Source organism: Mesoplodon densirostris, chromosome 10 (assembly GCF_025265405.1).
Source record: "Mesoplodon densirostris isolate mMesDen1 chromosome 10, mMesDen1 primary haplotype, whole genome shotgun sequence".
NCBI lineage: Eukaryota > Metazoa > Chordata > Mammalia > Artiodactyla > Ziphiidae > Mesoplodon > Mesoplodon densirostris.
Window position 1 is genome coordinate 21,817,740 of NC_082670.1, and position 17,738 is coordinate 21,835,477.

Sequence of the window (17,738 nt, forward strand, 5' to 3'; positions counted from 1 at the left end):
ACTGGGGAGGGATGAATTGTATTTTGCTGCTGATGATAGAGACCAGAAGTACTTCTGGCTCAGATAAAACAAGATTTATTTTCCTTTCACGTAAAATGAATTCAGAGGGCAGCTGTCCAGAGCTGGTCCAGCAGCTCAGAGATGCATCCCCAGCCTCCTTCTGTCTTTATTCTCTGCCCTTTCAGCAGGTAGTTTCCATTCTCAAGGTTGCCTCATGGTCACAAGTTGGTCATTGCACTCCAGCTCCAAAGACCATGTTCTAGGCAAGAGAAAGAAAGAGGTAGAAGATCGTGGACCTGTCTTGAGAAACATAACCCAACAACTTCCGCCTGCAAATCTTTGGCTCAAACTTAGTCCCTTGGCCTCTCTTATCTATAAGGATGGGCACATTGCACTACTCCCCAAAATTGGGTTTGAGTACTAAGAAGCAGGGACCTTTTGCCTCATTGGAAATGAGAAAGCAAATGGGTCACCACCAGCTCTACTGGAGCCATCTGAGAAAATTTGGCCAGGGTTGTCTTGACGTGTCTGCTCAAACCCTCACAGCCTGATCCAGAAATACTGCCTCAATATGGGCTGCCAGTGTACCATCAGGATGCGAGGTATGTAGGCTTTATTAAGCAGGACTCCGTGAACTTCCTTGAATGGGCCATCCAAGACATCTACCTTACCACAGAAAGAATGCTAGCTCTTCGTACGTTTAAAAAAAAAAAAAAAAAAAAGGCAGGAAATAGAGCTTACACAAGCAACCAGCCATCTCTACCACAGAGCCTAAATTCAAACTGTTGTAATATAATTAAATTCCGAGAATTCCCTGGTGGTCCAGTGGTTGGGACTCCATGCTTTCACTGCTGTGAGCTCGGGTTCAATCCCTGGTCGGGGGGGGGAAAAAAAGGAAAACACACACACACACACACACACACACACACACACACACACACAGAGTTGGCCAAAAATTTCACCCAGATTTTTCCATAATATCTTACAGGAAGACCCAAACAAACTTCTTGGCCAGCCCAATATATAATTAAATTCCATCAGCCAAGTCATATCAAAGTCCTTTGAGCTTTAATCATTGTCTCAAGAGGCAAATAAATTGTCTTAGGAGGCTCTAGGCCACAGGTAAGACCACTTTGTCCCAAAGACCCCTTATAGAAACAGTATCCACAGACTATCCAGAATCTAACCTCGGAAAATACAGAATCCTGCTGGCAGAGTAGAAAGAAATACACAAGAAAATACAAATGTAGCACAAATAAGGCTCAGAGGGTGAATGAGGCTTCTGAGCAACACCCCAAATAAGAATTTTTCTGAAAAATGTAAAACATACCAATCGGTCACTGGCAACACTGCTTTGGGAAATCTGAAAATTATGTTATTTGGTAATGGATCCGAGACCTGAATTTCAGAGGTGCTAAAAAAGGTGGAGTGGGTCTGGTTTTCTGTTCATACTCTCACTTGGCTCTGTTGTAAAAGATAAATCCTCCTCCGTGTGCCTGTGTACATGCAAACAGATGTTAGCAAATAGCCACAGAAACATTTTAATTAATGCACATCTTCCTCTCTTCACATGTTAAAATCTTTTATTTCTCTACTCAGTAAATCTTTTATGATATAAAATAGATCTATTATCATATAGAAGATGTAAAACCGGTATATATAATGAAAGACCGATTATACACATACATATACATAAGTGGTTCAGTTAGGAAAACACAGAGTGACACAGTGTGAGAATTAGGCTGGAATTTTTCTTCACCATGCACAATGCAATACAGTTTCAGTTTTCATTTTAAACTTCTTCACTGGTTTCTGCCCAGCAACGGATGAGAAACACCCCTCTGAGCCAATCCAGAACCTAATTCTTCCACAGAATGACCCTGTTACTGCTTCTCCTAGTGAGCAGGCATATTTCTTTTTCCTTTCTTCCAGGTAACGGAGCCTCTATTGATTACCTTTATTCTGAGGGCTGTGGTTTTCAGATGGGATAGCCAAGAGGTAAGTGTGGGAAAATGGGTAAAAGCCAGGGCCACGAGCCCTAGAGGGAGAGAGGCTGAAGAGTTGAGAGTGGGCCTCCAGGGAGGCCCTCATCCAGAGAAAGGGATTGGTGCTTGTGTGCGCTGAAGTCAGAGGATGAGGGGGTGGAGGCAGCAGGACAATGCAAAGGCTAAAGACCTGAATTGGAAACTGTAAGGGAAGGAGACCATGTGAATGAAAAAACCTTGCCAACTGCACGTTCTTAGGAGCTTACAGTAATGGTGAGAAAGGAGCAAAGGACTCTTATCTCTCTTAGTCGTCTCTGGGAATTTGTTCTAAGAGATTCTAAAAAGAGATGTGCCTTAAAGATTTATATGTAAAGCTGTGCATTACAGAATTATTTGTAATTACAAAAATCTGAACCAAACTACGTATACAAGAGTTGGAGAATGGATACAAGCACACTGTCCAATCATAAAAGGGATTTTCATATAGTCATTAGGAATCATATTTTTAATAAAGAGTTTTTATTTCTAATTGTAACAAAACTGGATCGAATTTGGAGATATAAATTGTATCCACATTTTTTTTTTTTTTTCTTTTTGCGGTATGCGGGCCTCTCACTGTTGTGGCCTCTCCCGTTGCAGAGCACAGGCTCCGGACGCGCAGGCTCAGCGGCCATGGCTCACGGGCCCAGCCGCTCCGCGGCATATGGGATCCTCCCAGACCGGGGCACGAACCCGTATCCCCTGCATCGGCAGGCGGACTCTCAACCACTGCGCCACCAGGGAGGCCCTGTATCCACATTTTGCTATTGTAGATCTTACTTATGATGAACTGCTTTAAACGTGAACGTTTGTGTTAATACCTGATTTATTTTTCTTTAGGAGTAATTTCTACAAGTGGAATTTCTGGGTCAAATTATAATTTTGACAATTTTCAGGCATTTAGTATATATCTATGGCCAAAATACTTCCAGAAATAGTTATATTCCCATGAAGCAAAGTATATGATTACCATCACAGATTATTTAAATTTTATTCCTTCATATTTTTCTCCATTTTGAAGTTGTCTATAATCAGGAACAAAAAACAATAAATATCCTAAAAAAAGTAGTGAAAATATATTCCTCACTCTGAGGACAGCACTGAAATTGTTACCTATATAATAATAATAATAATAATAATAATAATAATAATAATAATAATAATAATAATAATACTGTCCTCTCTCTAGCAGTTTAGAGAGTAGTTTTGAAGAGCAGAGGATATGGTGAAAGGCAATCTTTTGTCTGAGGGTCATCCAGGTTTCAGGCAGGCTCCAGAGAATTCCCAGCAGCACAGATTTCTGCTCCCGGCTCCTCTTCAACCCACCCACCCGCCTCTGCAGGCCTTGTTCTCAAAGGCAGTTCCTGGTGCAAGTATCACAGCAGCAGGTACTATGAATGTGGGCCTAATGCTGGTTTGTTTTGGGGGAATTGGTGTGAAGAGTTGGTATTTTATTTTAATTTATTTATTTATTGACATATAGTTGATTTACAGGAGTCGGTATTTTCTGAACAACTAATATGTTACAGTCACAATAATTATTTGTAACAATTTTTAATTGTTAAGTAAAACGTGAAAACTTTTAAAATTGAAAACATCCAAACAAATTTCAAAGTATAGGGGGCAAAGGACAAGTGTCTCTCACTCAGTCTCTGATTTTCATTTTATCATGTAGCCCTTCAGAACTCTTTTAAGGCGATCCCATAAAAAATGTATATACAAATTTATAGTTTTGTTTTTGTTTTTTAATAGAATCATTAGTATTTTTCTGCAGTGTTCTATTTTTTTAATATATCTTGATTATGTGAGTTAGTGACTGTAAATCACTCTTAACTGCCATATTGAATTCCCTCATACAGATGAGCCTTTATTTAACTAACCAGTCTCCTGTTAGTGGTTAGAGTGGCTGGTTAGGTTGTTTATCCTTTTTTTTTTTTTTTACTTTTAAAAATAATGCTTCAGTGTCATCCTTATACATAATTCTCTCTGCACCCATGGAAGTGCTTTGCTGGACCAGATATCTAGAAGTGAAATTCCTGAGCCAATTATGTACTTTCTAGAGTTCCTATTTCACAATGTTTCATGAGTAACTGAAGTTCAAATAGGTTTTGTCATATGACTGAGATCACAAAGCTTGTGAATCATTGTGCCATTACTTACTTCCCACACCCTTTTTATTTCCAACACCTAACCTGTAGTGGACCTAACCTGGCACACAGTGAGTGCTCAATAAACATTTGTTGAATGAATGAAAACACACGGGTGAGACCTGGTCTTATTCCTAACTCTCCCATTCACTTGCCTTGGGATTAAGAAGTGGTAGGTTCATAAGAGTTCCCTGGCGGTCCAGCGGTTAGGTTTTGGCACTTTCACTGCAGTGGCCTGGATTCAGTCCCTGGTCGGGGAACTGAGATACTGTAAACTGTGCAGCTTGGCCAAAATTAAAAAAAAAAAAAAAGAAGAAGAAGTGGTAGGTTCAGCCTCTGGGTGACCCAGAGAATCTGCCAGGATCTTGACCAGAGTCTGATGGAAGAGTGATTTGAACTTGGTGATGGCCATGGGTTGGGGCCTAGAGGAGACAGCGGTGTTGCTCTGCAGACGGACACACCCTGAGTCATTTGTCGGCACACCATCCCATCTGACATTTTCAGGGAAGGAAAGAATACATGATGGGAGAAGGGAGGGGGCTACTTCTGGAGTTCTCAGTACTGTCTTGGAGTAATCCACCTAGGCCGACCCTCAGGGTCTCTACTATTTAGGGACGCAGCCAACTCTGGGGTGGCTGGAATGGAAGCCGAGTTAGAACTCCAGCTAGAATCAAGCCTGGCTAGTCGGCAAGGGCCACACACTTCCCTTAACACAAAAGTTCACAGTGCTGCCACAGACCATGCCTAAAAGGAGGTAAAGGTGCTTTTCTGAGCCAAGATACATTTGGAAACACTGGTCTGGGACTGGGGAGTTGCAGGGGCCCTGCCTCTGAGCTGGAAGAACGCCAGCACTGCATAGAGGCGTGAGCTGTGTTGGGCTGCTGTGTGCTTCTCGGTTGACATATTTGCCCCTTCTGTGCAAGTGCTAGCACATACATCTCCAGCCCTAAAAGGCACTTCTCTAGCAGTGCAAAGACCAAGATAGGAAAATTATCCATTGCTGGTGAGCCCAGAGGCAGGCCATCTGCCGAAGAGCATTGGTGAGCACATGAGGAAAGGGAAGAAAGGAAAGGAATCATTTCCTTTCCAGAAATGTTTCTCCCCCAAAGAACAGATGTTTCTCCCCAAAGAACAATTTTTGGGGGGCCACGCATGGGATTAGCTCCCCAACCAGGGATTGAACCCAGCAGTGAAAGCGCAGAGTACTAACCACTGGACCGCCAGGGAATTCCCAGAACAATTGTGAAAGGAGTGCACTAAGCCACATCAAGTTTCAACACTTGCATGTCCAGGACAGGCTTGCTCCTTGAAACCACTTTATTGAAAAATAGGAACAAACACATTAATATAGTCAAGGCCCAGTGGGACCAAAAGAGGCCAAGCTCTGCTCTCTAAGCCAGACCAAAAGAGCACTGTCATTATGGAGAAAAACACTTATCCTCATAAATTCTCCACCTCCCCTCCTCTCCATCCATTAGTTGGATGACCACCAACTAATCTGATCATCAAAAGTGAACTAAAATGCTAGTGAGTATTGATGGTTTAATATGTAACCCCTCATCCATTCACTCATTCAACAAATATTTACTGAGGTTTCCATGTGAACCACCACCATGCTACAGGCTTCTTACACATCAGGAAACAAAACAGACCAATATCATTATTTTGTGGAGCTTACATTCTAGCAGGTGGAGACAGACGATAAATGTATGAAATGTTCACTGGTGAAAATTCAATGGGAAAAAGAGAGCAGATTCAGGGGGATGGGAGCAGTTTGCCATAATTCTGTGGTCAGAGAAGTTCCCATAGAGGAACTGACTTTAAGGAAAGACTTGAAGGAGGCAAGAGAGTGAGCTTGTGAATATGCAGGGAAGAGGGTTCCAGGTAGAGGGAAGAGTTGAGGTCGAGGTCCTCTGTCATGTCCTGTTCAAGGAGCAGCAGGAAGGGCAGTGTGGCCGAGCAGAGACAGGGAGAGTAGGGGAGATGAAATGAGGAGTGCAGGTCCTGGAGGTCCATGCCGGCCACTGGAAGGACCTCAGCATTTACTCTGAGTGAAATGGGAGCCACTGGAAAGCACTGAGCAGAGGAGTGACAGGATGTGACTCAAGGAATGTTCTGGATGTTGTGTTGAGACTGTAGGGGATACAAGCAGAATCAGGGGACCCAGAGAGGAGGGTCCCGTATTAATCAGAGTGTGATGGTGGGGGCTTGGACCTGGTGTAGCTGGGGATGTGTGGGCAAGGGTAAAGATTCTGAAGATGTTCAGACAGCAGAGCTGAGGATTTCCTGATGGATTAGGGTTACTGTCTGTACACTTAACATACATACTTTTTTTTTTTTTTTTTTTTTTTCGGTACACGGGCCTCTCACTGTTGTGGCCTCTCCCGTTGCGGAGCACAGGCTTCGGACACGCAGGCTCAGCGGCCATGGCTCACGGGCCCAGCCGCTCCGCGGCATGTGGGATCTTCCCGGACCGGGGCATGAACCCGTGTCCCCTGCATCGGCAGGCGGGCTCTCAACCACTGCGCCACCAGGGAAGCCCCAACATACATACTTTTATGGGAGATTTTCCATATTGGAACGCAAAGGTGAAGAGACTCCCAAGCAGACATTTTGGCAGAGGAAGATCTTGGGTCATCACACTAGTGATCCTGTGTTTCGCCCTGAGTTGGCCCTGTTGAGGTGGAGAATTCTGCGTGGAAACCTCAGAATTCCACGCAGAATTATCCATCTTCTTCCAGGCCGTATTTCTGCCTGACTCCTTCTTGCCTTTCTCTATTTGCAGCACAGATGAAAATGGCGCCGTCCCTAGATTTCCCTCTGCCCCACCTCCTTGTCTGCATCATCTTGGTCCAGCTGCTCACCTCTTGCTCAGGTAGGGAACGATGCTGCTTTTATGTATCGGAAGCAGACAATTACCTGTTAGCGCCCAGTCAGAACCTTTGACCGTTCATTCCTGGAAGTCCCATCACAAACTGAAAGTACACAAGCCATTAAGACAAATGTCCTTCTGTCAGGATCCTGTTCCTCTCTAGGTTTTTCTGCCTGAGACACCCCCTTACCATCATGGCCCCAACTCCCTCTCATGGAGTTTCCCCCTTTTGCTGACCAGCTCAGTTTGCTGTGATTGGACCCCCTGGGCCCATCCTGGCCATGGTGGGTGAAGACGCTGAGCTGCCCTGTCACCTGTCCCCGAAGATGAGTGCAGAGAACATGGAACTGAAATGGGTGAGATCCAGCCTCAGGCAGGTAGTTTTCATGTATGCACATGGCAAGGAAGTACAAGACAGACAGACAGCAGAGTATCGAGGGAGAACTGAGTTTTTAAGAGATGGCATCACTGCAGGGAAGGCTGCTCTCCGAATTCACAGCGTCAGAGCCTCTGACAGTGGAAACTACCTGTGTTATTTCCAAGATGGAAACTTCTACAAAAAAGCCTTGGTGGAGCTGAAAGTTGCAGGTGAGCCTCCGGGTTTTGTTCTGAGCTCATTCCTCTGTGGGGCCTGGGGGCAGACACAGAGCTCATGCTCCAAATCCACCTCGCAGAGCTCCTGGTTGATCACCAGGAACTGCCTCCTCTGCCTTCCAACTTTGTTTCTCTGAGGCCCTCGGGAAAGATGCAGGTCTTCCTCCAGGAAGACTCCCTCCTGTACCCTATCATATCAAGTAGAGAACTCCCTCCTGCTGGTTGCCAGGGTCTAAGCTGGGAAGTGGAGGGTCGGGGATGAGAAGGATGAGAAAACATCTCCTCAGAGATGGTGCACAGTGGTTTGGGTTCAGTTGCATTCCCTGTGGCTTCTGGCGCCCCTCCAGGTACACCCTGCTGTGAGCCCTGGGAGGCTGAGCTGTAGGGACAGCATCTGTACAGCCACTGTTCTCCAACCCGAGTTCCCAGGAACACCCCTGCAGTTGTACCAGTTGACTTTAATCCTTGTTGCAGGAGGGGGAGTCCATGCCATGTGGGAACTGGAGGTCTCAGGAAGAGGCTGTTAGAGAAGACTTGGTACAGACTTTGGGCTTCTGTTAGGGGATTTGGGGCAGCGTTTATGGAAGTAGGCTTTGCTCTGGATTGGATGCTGTCAGGGAGGAGGGGCCGTGTAATTCTGTGGGTGGGTATCTTCATAAATCTTACCCAGGAGGAAGACTAGAGTGAAGCTAAAGCTGGGACTGGTAAAGGAGCATCGTCACTCACAGCCAGGACAGGAGGATGTTTGGTCTTCGTTGTGTTTTGGACAGTGTTCGTGTTTTTCTCTATGTTCAAACATGATTGTTGTTGGTCTTGTTTTTGTCTTGACCCGTCATAGTGACAAAGGGCCCTTTGATGCTGACATTCCATGAAATGGCTTGTGTTCCCCAGGAGAACACCAAGACCAGGCCCATGTCCAATGTCAAAGGTTGCATTTCTCTTTCTCAGAGGATTCTCTTGCACTGTGGCTTCTGGCTGAGTTTGGTCAATGGGGAGCCATAGCTGAAGATAGAGGAGGGAAGGAGGAGAGAAGTCCGGGTACTTATGCCCCTGGCTTTCTCCCTGCAGGGCCACCTTTAGCTGGCTGCATGCTCTTCCCAAAGGCCACAGCTCCTCTTATGAAAGTCCTCTCTACATGACTCTCTCCTTTTAGGTCTTCAAAACGGCTTCCTCTCCACCTACCTTTAGGTTTAGGGGTGGGTGGTAACAGCTCTACTGTTCCTGGCCCTGGGGTATTGCGCTACCCCATATAGTTTTCTCCTCATTAATGACCACCTTTTTGTAAACAGCTTTTTAATGAAACCCTACTTTAATTTTCTAACGTGGGTGTGCTATCCAGTTCCTGCTGAGACCCTCACTGGTACTGGAGGCTCCCAAGAATTGAGGCTCATTTGTCCCTTCCACAGCTCTGGGTTCGGATCTTCACATTGAAATGAAGGGCCATGAGGATGGAGGGATCCACCTGGGGTGCACATCCACTGGCTGGTATCCCCAGCCCCAAATACAGTGGAGAGATGCCAAGGGCCAGAACATGCCAGCTGTGGTAGCACCTCCAGCTACAGATGGGGCAGGCCTGTATGCGGTCACATCATCTCTAGTGGTGAAAAGCAGCTCTGGAGAAGGGGTGTCCTGTATCATCAGAAATCCCCTCCTCAACCAGGAAAAGACAGCCCAGATTTCCATTGCAGGTCAGTACCCTGCTTAGCCCCAGGTATATTGAGCTGTGGCTATTGGAAGAAGAAAGTGTGAACACCTGGAACTATTATAATATTATAAGTCAGTTATACTTCAGTTTTTAAAATTCCATTAAATGCACCTTAAAAGAGGCATATGTAGGGCCTCCCTGGTGGCGCAGTGGTTAAGAGTCCGCCTGCCGATGCAGGGGATACGGGTTCGTGCCCCGGTCTGGGAGGATCCCATATGCCGCGGAGCGGCTGGGCCCGTAAGCCATGGCCGCTGGGCCTGCGCATCCGGAGCCTGTGCTCCGCAACGGGAGAGGCCACAACAGTGAGAGGCCCACATACCGCAAAAAGAGAAAAAAAAAAAAAAAAAAAGAGGCATATGTAAAATTTAATCTATAGAAAATTAGAAAAAATGACAATTTAAACATTAACCAATTGAAATGTAGCATAGCCATATTAAAAAGAAAAAAGTATAAAAATAAATAAAATGAAATAAAAATGAATTTTAAAAAGAAAAAAAAGAAAAGGAAGAAGGAGGACGTGTGATTCTCTGTGCTGACTTTGCAATGAAAACGAGGCACTGAGCAGGTTTCCAGAGGCGTCTTCTTGCTCCAGGGATGTTTCTTTTTCCCTGTTATAATGTCACAAGTATTTACTGAGCATTTCCTATGTGCCAGAAACTGTGACAGGCAATGGGAATTGGGGGAGAAGTGGTAAAGATCAAATCCTTAAGCAAAGACAAATGACAAAATGGGGGCAGGAGGAATATGTGCAACTCATAATTTAGAGAAAGCACTAACCTCCTTAAAATATGAAACAAACCAGTAGAAAAAAAGCAAAGGATATGAATTATTCGTTCACAGAAAAGGAATGACGTATGAAAGAGTGTCCAACCTCACTCAATAGAGAAATTTATATTAAAACATTTTCCACTTGTGAGACTGGCAACAAGATAAAACAAAACAAAACATTGCTGTTGATAAAACATTCTGATGGTAGGATTGTGGAGAGACAGTCACTCTTAGACATTTTTTGGTATACATAATTTGATATATTTTTGGTATGAATTGGCACAATTGCTATTGGGGCAATATAGCAATATATATCCAAACTACCTACTTATTGATCCAAAATCCCACTTCTAGGAATTTATCTGACAGATATGCTTGCATGTGTAGAAAACTACCCATGTAAAAAGTTATTTCTTATAGCATTAATTATAAGAGCAAAAAGTTAGCGACTATGCAAATATCCATTAATGGGGAATTTTTATGCAATGGAATATTGCCCAGCTCTGAAAGGAAACACAGGCACTCTGTCTGTAGTAATATGGAAAGATTTGCAAGATACAGTGTGAACAGAACAAGCAAGACACAGAGCAGTTTATACAGAATGTTATCTTTGGAGTAAATGAGAAAAAATAAGAATACATTTATATTTTTAAATTTAATATACTCTTGGATAGCACTCACTATGTGTTTATAATGCTTTATAAACATTAATTTAATGCTTTAACCTTATGAGTTAGGTTTTATTATTCTATTGTTATTATTATTATTATTAATTTTATTATCGCCCCCGTTTTACAGATTAGGACACCTGGAATAGAATGGTTAAGTAATTAGTCCAAGGTCACACTGCTAGTCAGATGGAGGAATCAGAATTTGAACCCAGGCCTCCCAGCTCCCAAGTGCACATTCTTAGTCACCACACTAGGCTGATTAAATGAATCTAATAAAAGGAGGCGGGCAGAGAAAGTGAATAGGAGACTTGGGTGATGTTTTATGTTTTTTTATTTGATATTTGAACCAAGTGAATATAACCTATTGTAAATTTTAATTAGAAAAATCTTGATTGCGATGCCCAGGTATCACATTTACATGTGAGAGGCAGACCTTTCAAGACAAGTAATGGTATTTGCTATTGCTGTAACTATAAACCCTTACTAGGGTTTACTGCAGTCTTCCCTAAAGTTCTCTGAGAACTTAGGAAGAGAAAGATCATTTGACGGCAGGAGATGAACTCCATGATCCCTGTCCTGAGGCTGAGAGGCTAAGACTGGATGCCATTGCAGATCCATTCTTCAGGAGGGCCCAGGTCTGGATCGCTCTCTTCGCGGGGACGCTGTCTGTCTGTCTGCTGCTCCTCGCAGGGGCTGGTTACATTGTGTGGCTACAGAGGAAAAAAAAGTTGGCTCTATTCATGGAGAAAGAGAAAGCAGAAGAGGAAAAAGAAACAGCATGGGCAGAAAAAGAGCAGGAACAAAGAATAAAAGGTATCTGACCCCGAGAGGGAATCTAAGGCCTGTGCCTACAGGAGGGAGCCGGACTACCTCTCCGCATCCCTATCCTATGCACCCAACCCGGCACTAGGTCATTTTTAAGGTGTATATTCTAGAGGTCCTCCTCCTTCCATCCCCATAACAGTACTTTTTTTTTTTTTCTGCTTCTTTTCCAGAGACACTCGAGTATGAACTCAGTAAGTTCTGATGCCCTGGGGGACTCAAGCTCACCTTCCTATCCCCCGCTGGGCCTCTTAATGACTCATCACCTTCTTCCATTGCAGAGTGGAGAAAGATCCAGTACATGGCTCGTGAGTGGCTCTGACATTTTCTCCGAATTCTCATCCAAGACTTTCTCTGCCTGAGTATTTTCCAGCCGGTTTCCTCAGCCCCTAACTCTGCCCTGGGCTGAAGGAATGTTCTGGATCCTTTTTCCCAAGAAAAGAAATATGGGAGGCTGATTGGGGGGAAGTGGTTGTTGGGGAGAAAGGAGGAGAGAATCATGAGTGTTTTGTTTGTTTTTTTAATGGAGAAAGGGGCCTTCATTCCCCCTCCCCCCGCCCCCGTAAGGAAGAGAGGGGAGGAGAGAGTTGAACAGGCAGAGGGAGGAAGTAGGAAGGGTAGGCGGTCAAAAACAAGGAGAGATGGGTGCAAAAGGAGGAGAAAGGAAATGACTCCGAAATGACAGAGTTCAGTTGACGTCTCTGCCTTTCTTCCCTTGTAGGTGGGGAGAAGTCTCAGGCCTATCCTGGTGAGTGACCTGGATGTCCTCTGAGTTTCCTGGCACATGTATATAAGCATTCAAACTTTTTCCCTGCTGTGTGACCCATTGGCATTCCCAGTAGGAATACTCAGATCTAACCAAGAGGCTCATTTTCTGTGGGGAATACCACCCCTGCTTTTCTGCAGCCTCAGAGAGGCCCTTCAGATACAGCATCTGGGCACTTTCAGCCACTCCCCACCCTGCTGGCACACAAGCACACAGCCTACTGTAGCCTGACCATGTCACCTGCAGCCCCAGCATGATGAGGAAGTCCACCATTTTTGAGACCTTTTATGCCTAATCTGTCAGAGCTGTAGAGGAAGGAAGCTGGATACTGGAAAAGACTGAAGGGACACAGAAAAGTCTTATTGAGGAGAATGGGTAAGGGAAAGATCAGAATTAATGACCTTTCCTTATTGTGTCTCCTTTCTTTCAGAGTGGAAGAAGGCCCTCTTCCAAGCTGGTGAGTGAATCACTATGTCCCCTAGGACAACAATCCAAAGGACCATATTCCCTTTTTCTTCTCCAAGTCTTGAGATTCTGGGACAAGTCCCCATGACTGGGAGAGTTCCGGGCAGATGGCTTGAGGTCTCGATCTCAAGGCTGTGCCCATCTCCCATGCCCTCCCACTGAGAGCCCAGAGAACCAGGGAGAATTGCTCTCCTGGGCTTCCATAGACCTTTATGGGAAGGAAGAGGCATCAAAGGTGGAGCTGAGGGGAAGGACAGACAGAGTGAACTAATACTACAGGGAGAGCGAGGATGCAACGTGACCAAGGAGAGAAAGCAATGCTCAAAGATCTTGTCCTGGGCTTCCCTGGTGGCGCAGTGGTTGAGAGTCTGCCTGCCGATTCAGGGGACACGGGTTCGTGCCCCGGTCTGGGAAGATCCCACATGCCGCGGAGCGGCTGGGCCCGTGAGCCATGGCCGCTGAGCCTGCGCATCTGGAGCCTGTGCTCCACAACGGGAGAGGCCACAACAGTGAGAGGCCTGCGTACTGCAAAAAAAAAAAAAGAGGTCTTGTCCTTTCCCAAGCTCCGTATGCCACCTCCTGCCGCTGTGTGTCCTCAAGTTCCTTGATGTTTTGAGCTTCAGTCTCCTCCATTTTAGATGATGATTGTAATTCCTATTTATGTGAGAGCTGAGGTAAAGAGTAAATGAGCTCATGAATGTGTATTTGGTCAAAAAAACAGCAAGAAAGAGATGGTATATTCAAAATGGGTGGTTGAAGAGGGTTTAAAGAAGGAACTATTTACAAAGGCAAAAAAGAGAGTAAAGGGAAGCCGACAAAGGAACAGTCCATCCCCCAGGACTCACAACAGTGGGGAGCTGTCACCACCCCTGGGCCTGAAGAGATAGGGAGAGGGTGCAGCCCAGAGGAAGCTATAGCTCAAGGAGAGGGCTGCCTGAGAAAAGTCATCCTTTTGTTAGAGCATCACCATCTGAAGCTGGCAGGGAAGAAAGGGGGAAAAATAAATGCTGTGCCTTGCTTCCTTCTCCTTCCAGTCTTCAGCTAGTACCTCCCATTGGCCAAATCCAGCAGGTGACCAGAGGCAAGAGAACCCAGTGACACCGTCCATAGAGGACAGATTCCCGGGGCCCAGGAGAGGTGGAGCAAGATGGAGAGTGGGTCTGGGACCCCAACATGGCCCTTAGCACAGAGAAGGCCTGGCAGCTTTTATAAGATCAGGCCACTTCCTCCATGCCCAGCCCTGAGCCAAATACACAACATGTGTTGTCTTCCTACCCTAGAGATTAGTATTTTTATCCCCATTTTTCAGTTAAGAAAGTTGAGGCTTAAAGATATTATATAGCTTAAGTCTATGGGAAAAGAGAAAAGGAAAAGACATTCAGTTCATGAGTGGTAGCGCAAGGATTGAAATTTAAACCTATGTGCCTATGAAGCACAGGTGGGCAGAGTCATTTCGGGGAGGGAAACAGGATAAAGGTACAAGGAAAGAGCCAGCTCCAGGTGTCAGTTAAGAAGACCCTGACCCTCATCACCCTCCTCTTTCCCACTGAACTTAAGACCTCTGATGGCTTTCTTTTGGTATTGCTAAGGGGGTCACATTCAGGGCAGGTTGGGGACACCCAGCTCTGGACTTGGGCTTCCTCAACCAGACCCAGGCCTTGAGGGCTGAGGCTCTGAGATCTAGGAACAATGGCTGACCCATGACCCCATCCCCAAACTTTCTGCAGCGGATGTGATATTGGATCCGAACACAGCAAACCCCATCCTGCTTGTTTCTGATGACCAGAGGAGCTTGCAGCGAGCAGACGAACGACAGAATCTGCCAGACAACCCCGAGAGATTTGATTGGCATTACTGTGTGCTTGGCTGCAAGAGCTTCACGTCAGGGAGACATTACTGGGAGGTAGAGGTTGGGGACAGGAAGGAGTGGCACGTCGGGGTGTGCAGGGAGAACGTGGAGAGGAAATGTTGGATTAAAATGACACCTGAGAACGGCTTCTGGACTATGGGGCTGTCTGATGGGAATGACTATCGGGCTCTCACTGACCCCCGGACCAAACTGACAGTTGCCAACCCTCCTCAAAAAGTGGGGATTTTCCTGGACTATGAGACGGGTGAGGTCTCCTTCTACAACGCCGCAGATGGATCTCATGTGTACACCTTCCCGCACACCTCCTTTTCTGGGCCTCTGTGGCCTGTTTTCAGGATTTTGACCTTGGAGCCCACTGCCTTGACCATTTGCCCAGCATTGACAGGAGTGGGGAGTTCCGGTGTTCCTGACCTAGAGCCTGACCTTTCTCTGGAGACCCCAGTGGCCCTGGGCTCAGCTGATGAGAATGGGGAGCCTCAGGCTGAAGTAACATCCTTGCTTCTCCCTGCCCAGCCTGAAGCTGAGGGCCTCTTCCCTAACAGCAACAAATCACAACCATAAAATACCGAAGACATACACTGTGTGAAGCACTTAACTAATATTAATACAATTATTTATTCCATATGGACAGTTGAGTTTGATACCGCTTTATTGTCTTCTTTATATGGAGAAAGAAACCAGGGTGGAGAAAAGTGAATTCACTTCCTAAAGGTCACTCAGCTAGTAAATGACAGCTGGGATTTGAATATAAAACATTTACGGATGACGTAAGTGTACTGGGGGTTGTGTCAAAGCTTTCAATAAATGTATTCCTTTAATCCTCACAGCAACCCTGTGATATAGCCTCATTGCACAAGTGTGGAAACTGAGGTAGGGCCGAGTTAAGCGACTTATATAATTCATCAGTTTGTGCTGCCGGGGGATGTTTGGCCCCTGTCCCCCGCCTCCACCCACCCTCTACCCCCTAGCCTGTTTTCCAGCCCGATTGCCCCTGTGGGGAAGGGACCATGTGCAGCCCTGAGTGTCCCTTCCCAGGGCACCCAGGGTAAGGATCACTGTAGGTGTCTATGGAGGCCACAGCCCACTGGGTTCCTTCAAGGTCAACAGTCAGAGCCATAGGTCCAGCGCGTCGCTGGATTGGCTCTGCCGGTGAGTTAGTCCAGAGAATGAATTCACAGTGACTGCATCACACAGGACTGCAAAGGAACTAAAGGCCAAAATCTTAACTACTAAAGGGCATGAGTACCACCACCCCCCCACCCCCTCTCCACCCCGATTACCCCGGCCAATGTGATAGGTAATTGTGGAGCCAGAAGCAGTCCTCCTACGTTTAAGGTTTCTAGAAAGCCTAACTTAATACCTAAAGACTGACTGTGGAACAAGAATTTGTGAGGAATGAAGCTAGATGAACTTTTGCAGTATTTTGATCACACTGTAGAGTCCATCTCCAGGAAAGGGATATTTCCACGCCTGATCAGTTACTGATGTTAACGGATGTTCCTTGCAGCTGATGGGTACCGGGCAGAAGTTACTCTTCATTATCATCACTATTTTGTTCACCAGTGTATCCCCTCTACCGGGCATGTGGTTGTCAAGTTACCTTTGTTAAATAAATGTGTTAATAATCTTCACTCTTCAACTGAGCATTTTCTAGATTTTAAGCCCCTACAGTTTACTCACCACAGTTTCACAATTTACCTCACTGCAACATTTTCACAAAGTCCTTATTGTATTAGTTTTCTATTGCTGCCATAATAAATTACCATAAATTTTGTGACCTAAAACAAAATAAATTTATTATCTCACAGTTTTGTAGGTCAGAAGTCCAACATGGGTCTCAGTGGGCTAAAATCAAGGTGTCTGCAGGCTGCATTCCTTTCTGGAGGCTCTTGGGAAGAATCTGTTTCCTTGCTCATTCAGATTGTTGGCAGAATTTAGTTTCTTGCAGTTGTAGGACTGAGGCTGTCATTTCCTGCTGGCTGTCAGCTGAGGGCTACTGCCAGTTTCTGGAGGCTGCCACGTTCCTCAGCTCGTGGTCCTCTTCCTCCAGCTTCAAAGCAGTGATGGCAGATTGAATCCCTCTCAGTCTTTGAATCCACCCTGGTTCTTCTTCCACTGAATCTCTTTGACTCTCCTGCCTTTTTCCACTTTTAAGAATTTATGTAATTAGATATGTCCAACCAGATAATCCAGGATAATCTTCCTATGAATCCAGGATAATCTCTCTACGTTAAGATCCATAACCTTAAGATCTCTTTTGCCATGTAATGTGTCATAATCACAGGTTGTAAAGGTTCTGGTGTGAACTCTTCAGGCTAGCACACGTAGTCACAGCCTCACTCACTCTGCAGGAGGCCTCTGTCCTGTATACACTAAGGGCCTCCATGATTGGAGATTCCCATGAATCTCAATGAGTGACTCTTTTTGGAAATTTTATCTGTAGCCCTTCGTTCACTTACTAAACCCAGGTATACATGTCAGAGTGTCCTTTTGCAGAAAAGATAATTCTCACTGTTGATGATGTCTGGTGAACTTTCTACCGAATCCATCTCTTAGTTTGGGTTCCCCAAAAGCTGACTCTGAGTCAAGGACTCGGAGTCACGCTGTCTACTTGAGAACTAACCCCGGGAAACTCAAGTTCGAAAATAAATAAAAAGAGAAAAGCCAACTGAGAGAAAGATTACATAAAGGGTACATTAATCAGTTGGTTATCATGTGGGCAACTGGGCTCCATCCCACCCAAGACTAAGAAACATGTGAAGCTGTGAGATATGCTTATGCTTACGTCATCACACCCCCAACCCCAAACACTACACACACACACACACACACACACACACACACACACACACACTTCTACACACGGCAGGCCTCTCCTGGTGATTAGCAGCAACGCCAAAATCCTCGGGGAATCTCAAGGCTTTTCAATAAAAAAATGAAAAGGATCTCGCTTCTGAAGAAAGAAAAAGGAAAGTTTTTTAAAGGCTCCGCGCAGCTTTGCGTTTTTAAGTCCTAAGCTGTTTCTGTGTATTCT

The 17,738-nt window shown here is 45.4% G+C and overlaps 2 protein-coding genes across 6 annotated transcripts in view; both read left to right on the plus strand.

Annotated features, from left to right (window-relative positions):
- The window catches only part of LOC132497348 (histone H4), a 313,717-nt gene that overhangs the window by 83,331 nt on the left and 212,648 nt on the right, over nucleotides 1-17,738 (plus strand). The window lies entirely within an intron of this gene.
- Nucleotides 1,895-16,007, plus strand: BTN3A3 (butyrophilin subfamily 3 member A3). Of its 5 annotated transcripts, none has more exons than XM_060110425.1 (11): nucleotides 1,895-1,998; nucleotides 3,214-3,412; nucleotides 6,957-7,046; nucleotides 7,284-7,631; nucleotides 9,044-9,325; nucleotides 11,394-11,594; nucleotides 11,777-11,797; nucleotides 11,885-11,911; nucleotides 12,325-12,351; nucleotides 12,800-12,826; nucleotides 14,562-16,007. In XM_060110425.1, the coding sequence occupies exons 2-11, from the start codon at nucleotides 3,247-3,249 to the stop codon at nucleotides 15,263-15,265; spliced, it is 1,893 nt and encodes a 630-aa protein (XP_059966408.1). In that variant the 5' UTR covers nucleotides 1,895-1,998; nucleotides 3,214-3,246; the 3' UTR covers nucleotides 15,266-16,007. The 5 variants fall into 5 exon arrangements, with proteins under 5 accessions (XP_059966408.1, XP_059966410.1, XP_059966412.1 ...); XM_060110427.1 differs by having other exon boundaries at nucleotides 3,217-3,412; XM_060110428.1 differs by lacking the exon at nucleotides 1,895-1,998 and adding an exon at nucleotides 2,194-2,258 and having other exon boundaries at nucleotides 3,217-3,412.

Excerpts from the sequence above, each read along its gene's own strand:
- BTN3A3 (XM_060110425.1), top strand. The coding sequence starts at position 3,247 with ATGGTGAAAGGCAATCTTTTGTCTGAGGGTCATCCAGGTTTCAGGCAG. Across the intron at positions 7,632-9,043 it reads GGTGGAGCTGAAAGTTGCAG|CTCTGGGTTCGGATCTTCAC; the intron begins GTGAGCCTCCGG and ends TCCCTTCCACAG. Across the intron at positions 11,595-11,776 it reads GCAGGAACAAAGAATAAAAG|AGACACTCGAGTATGAACTC; the intron begins GTATCTGACCCC and ends CTTCTTTTCCAG.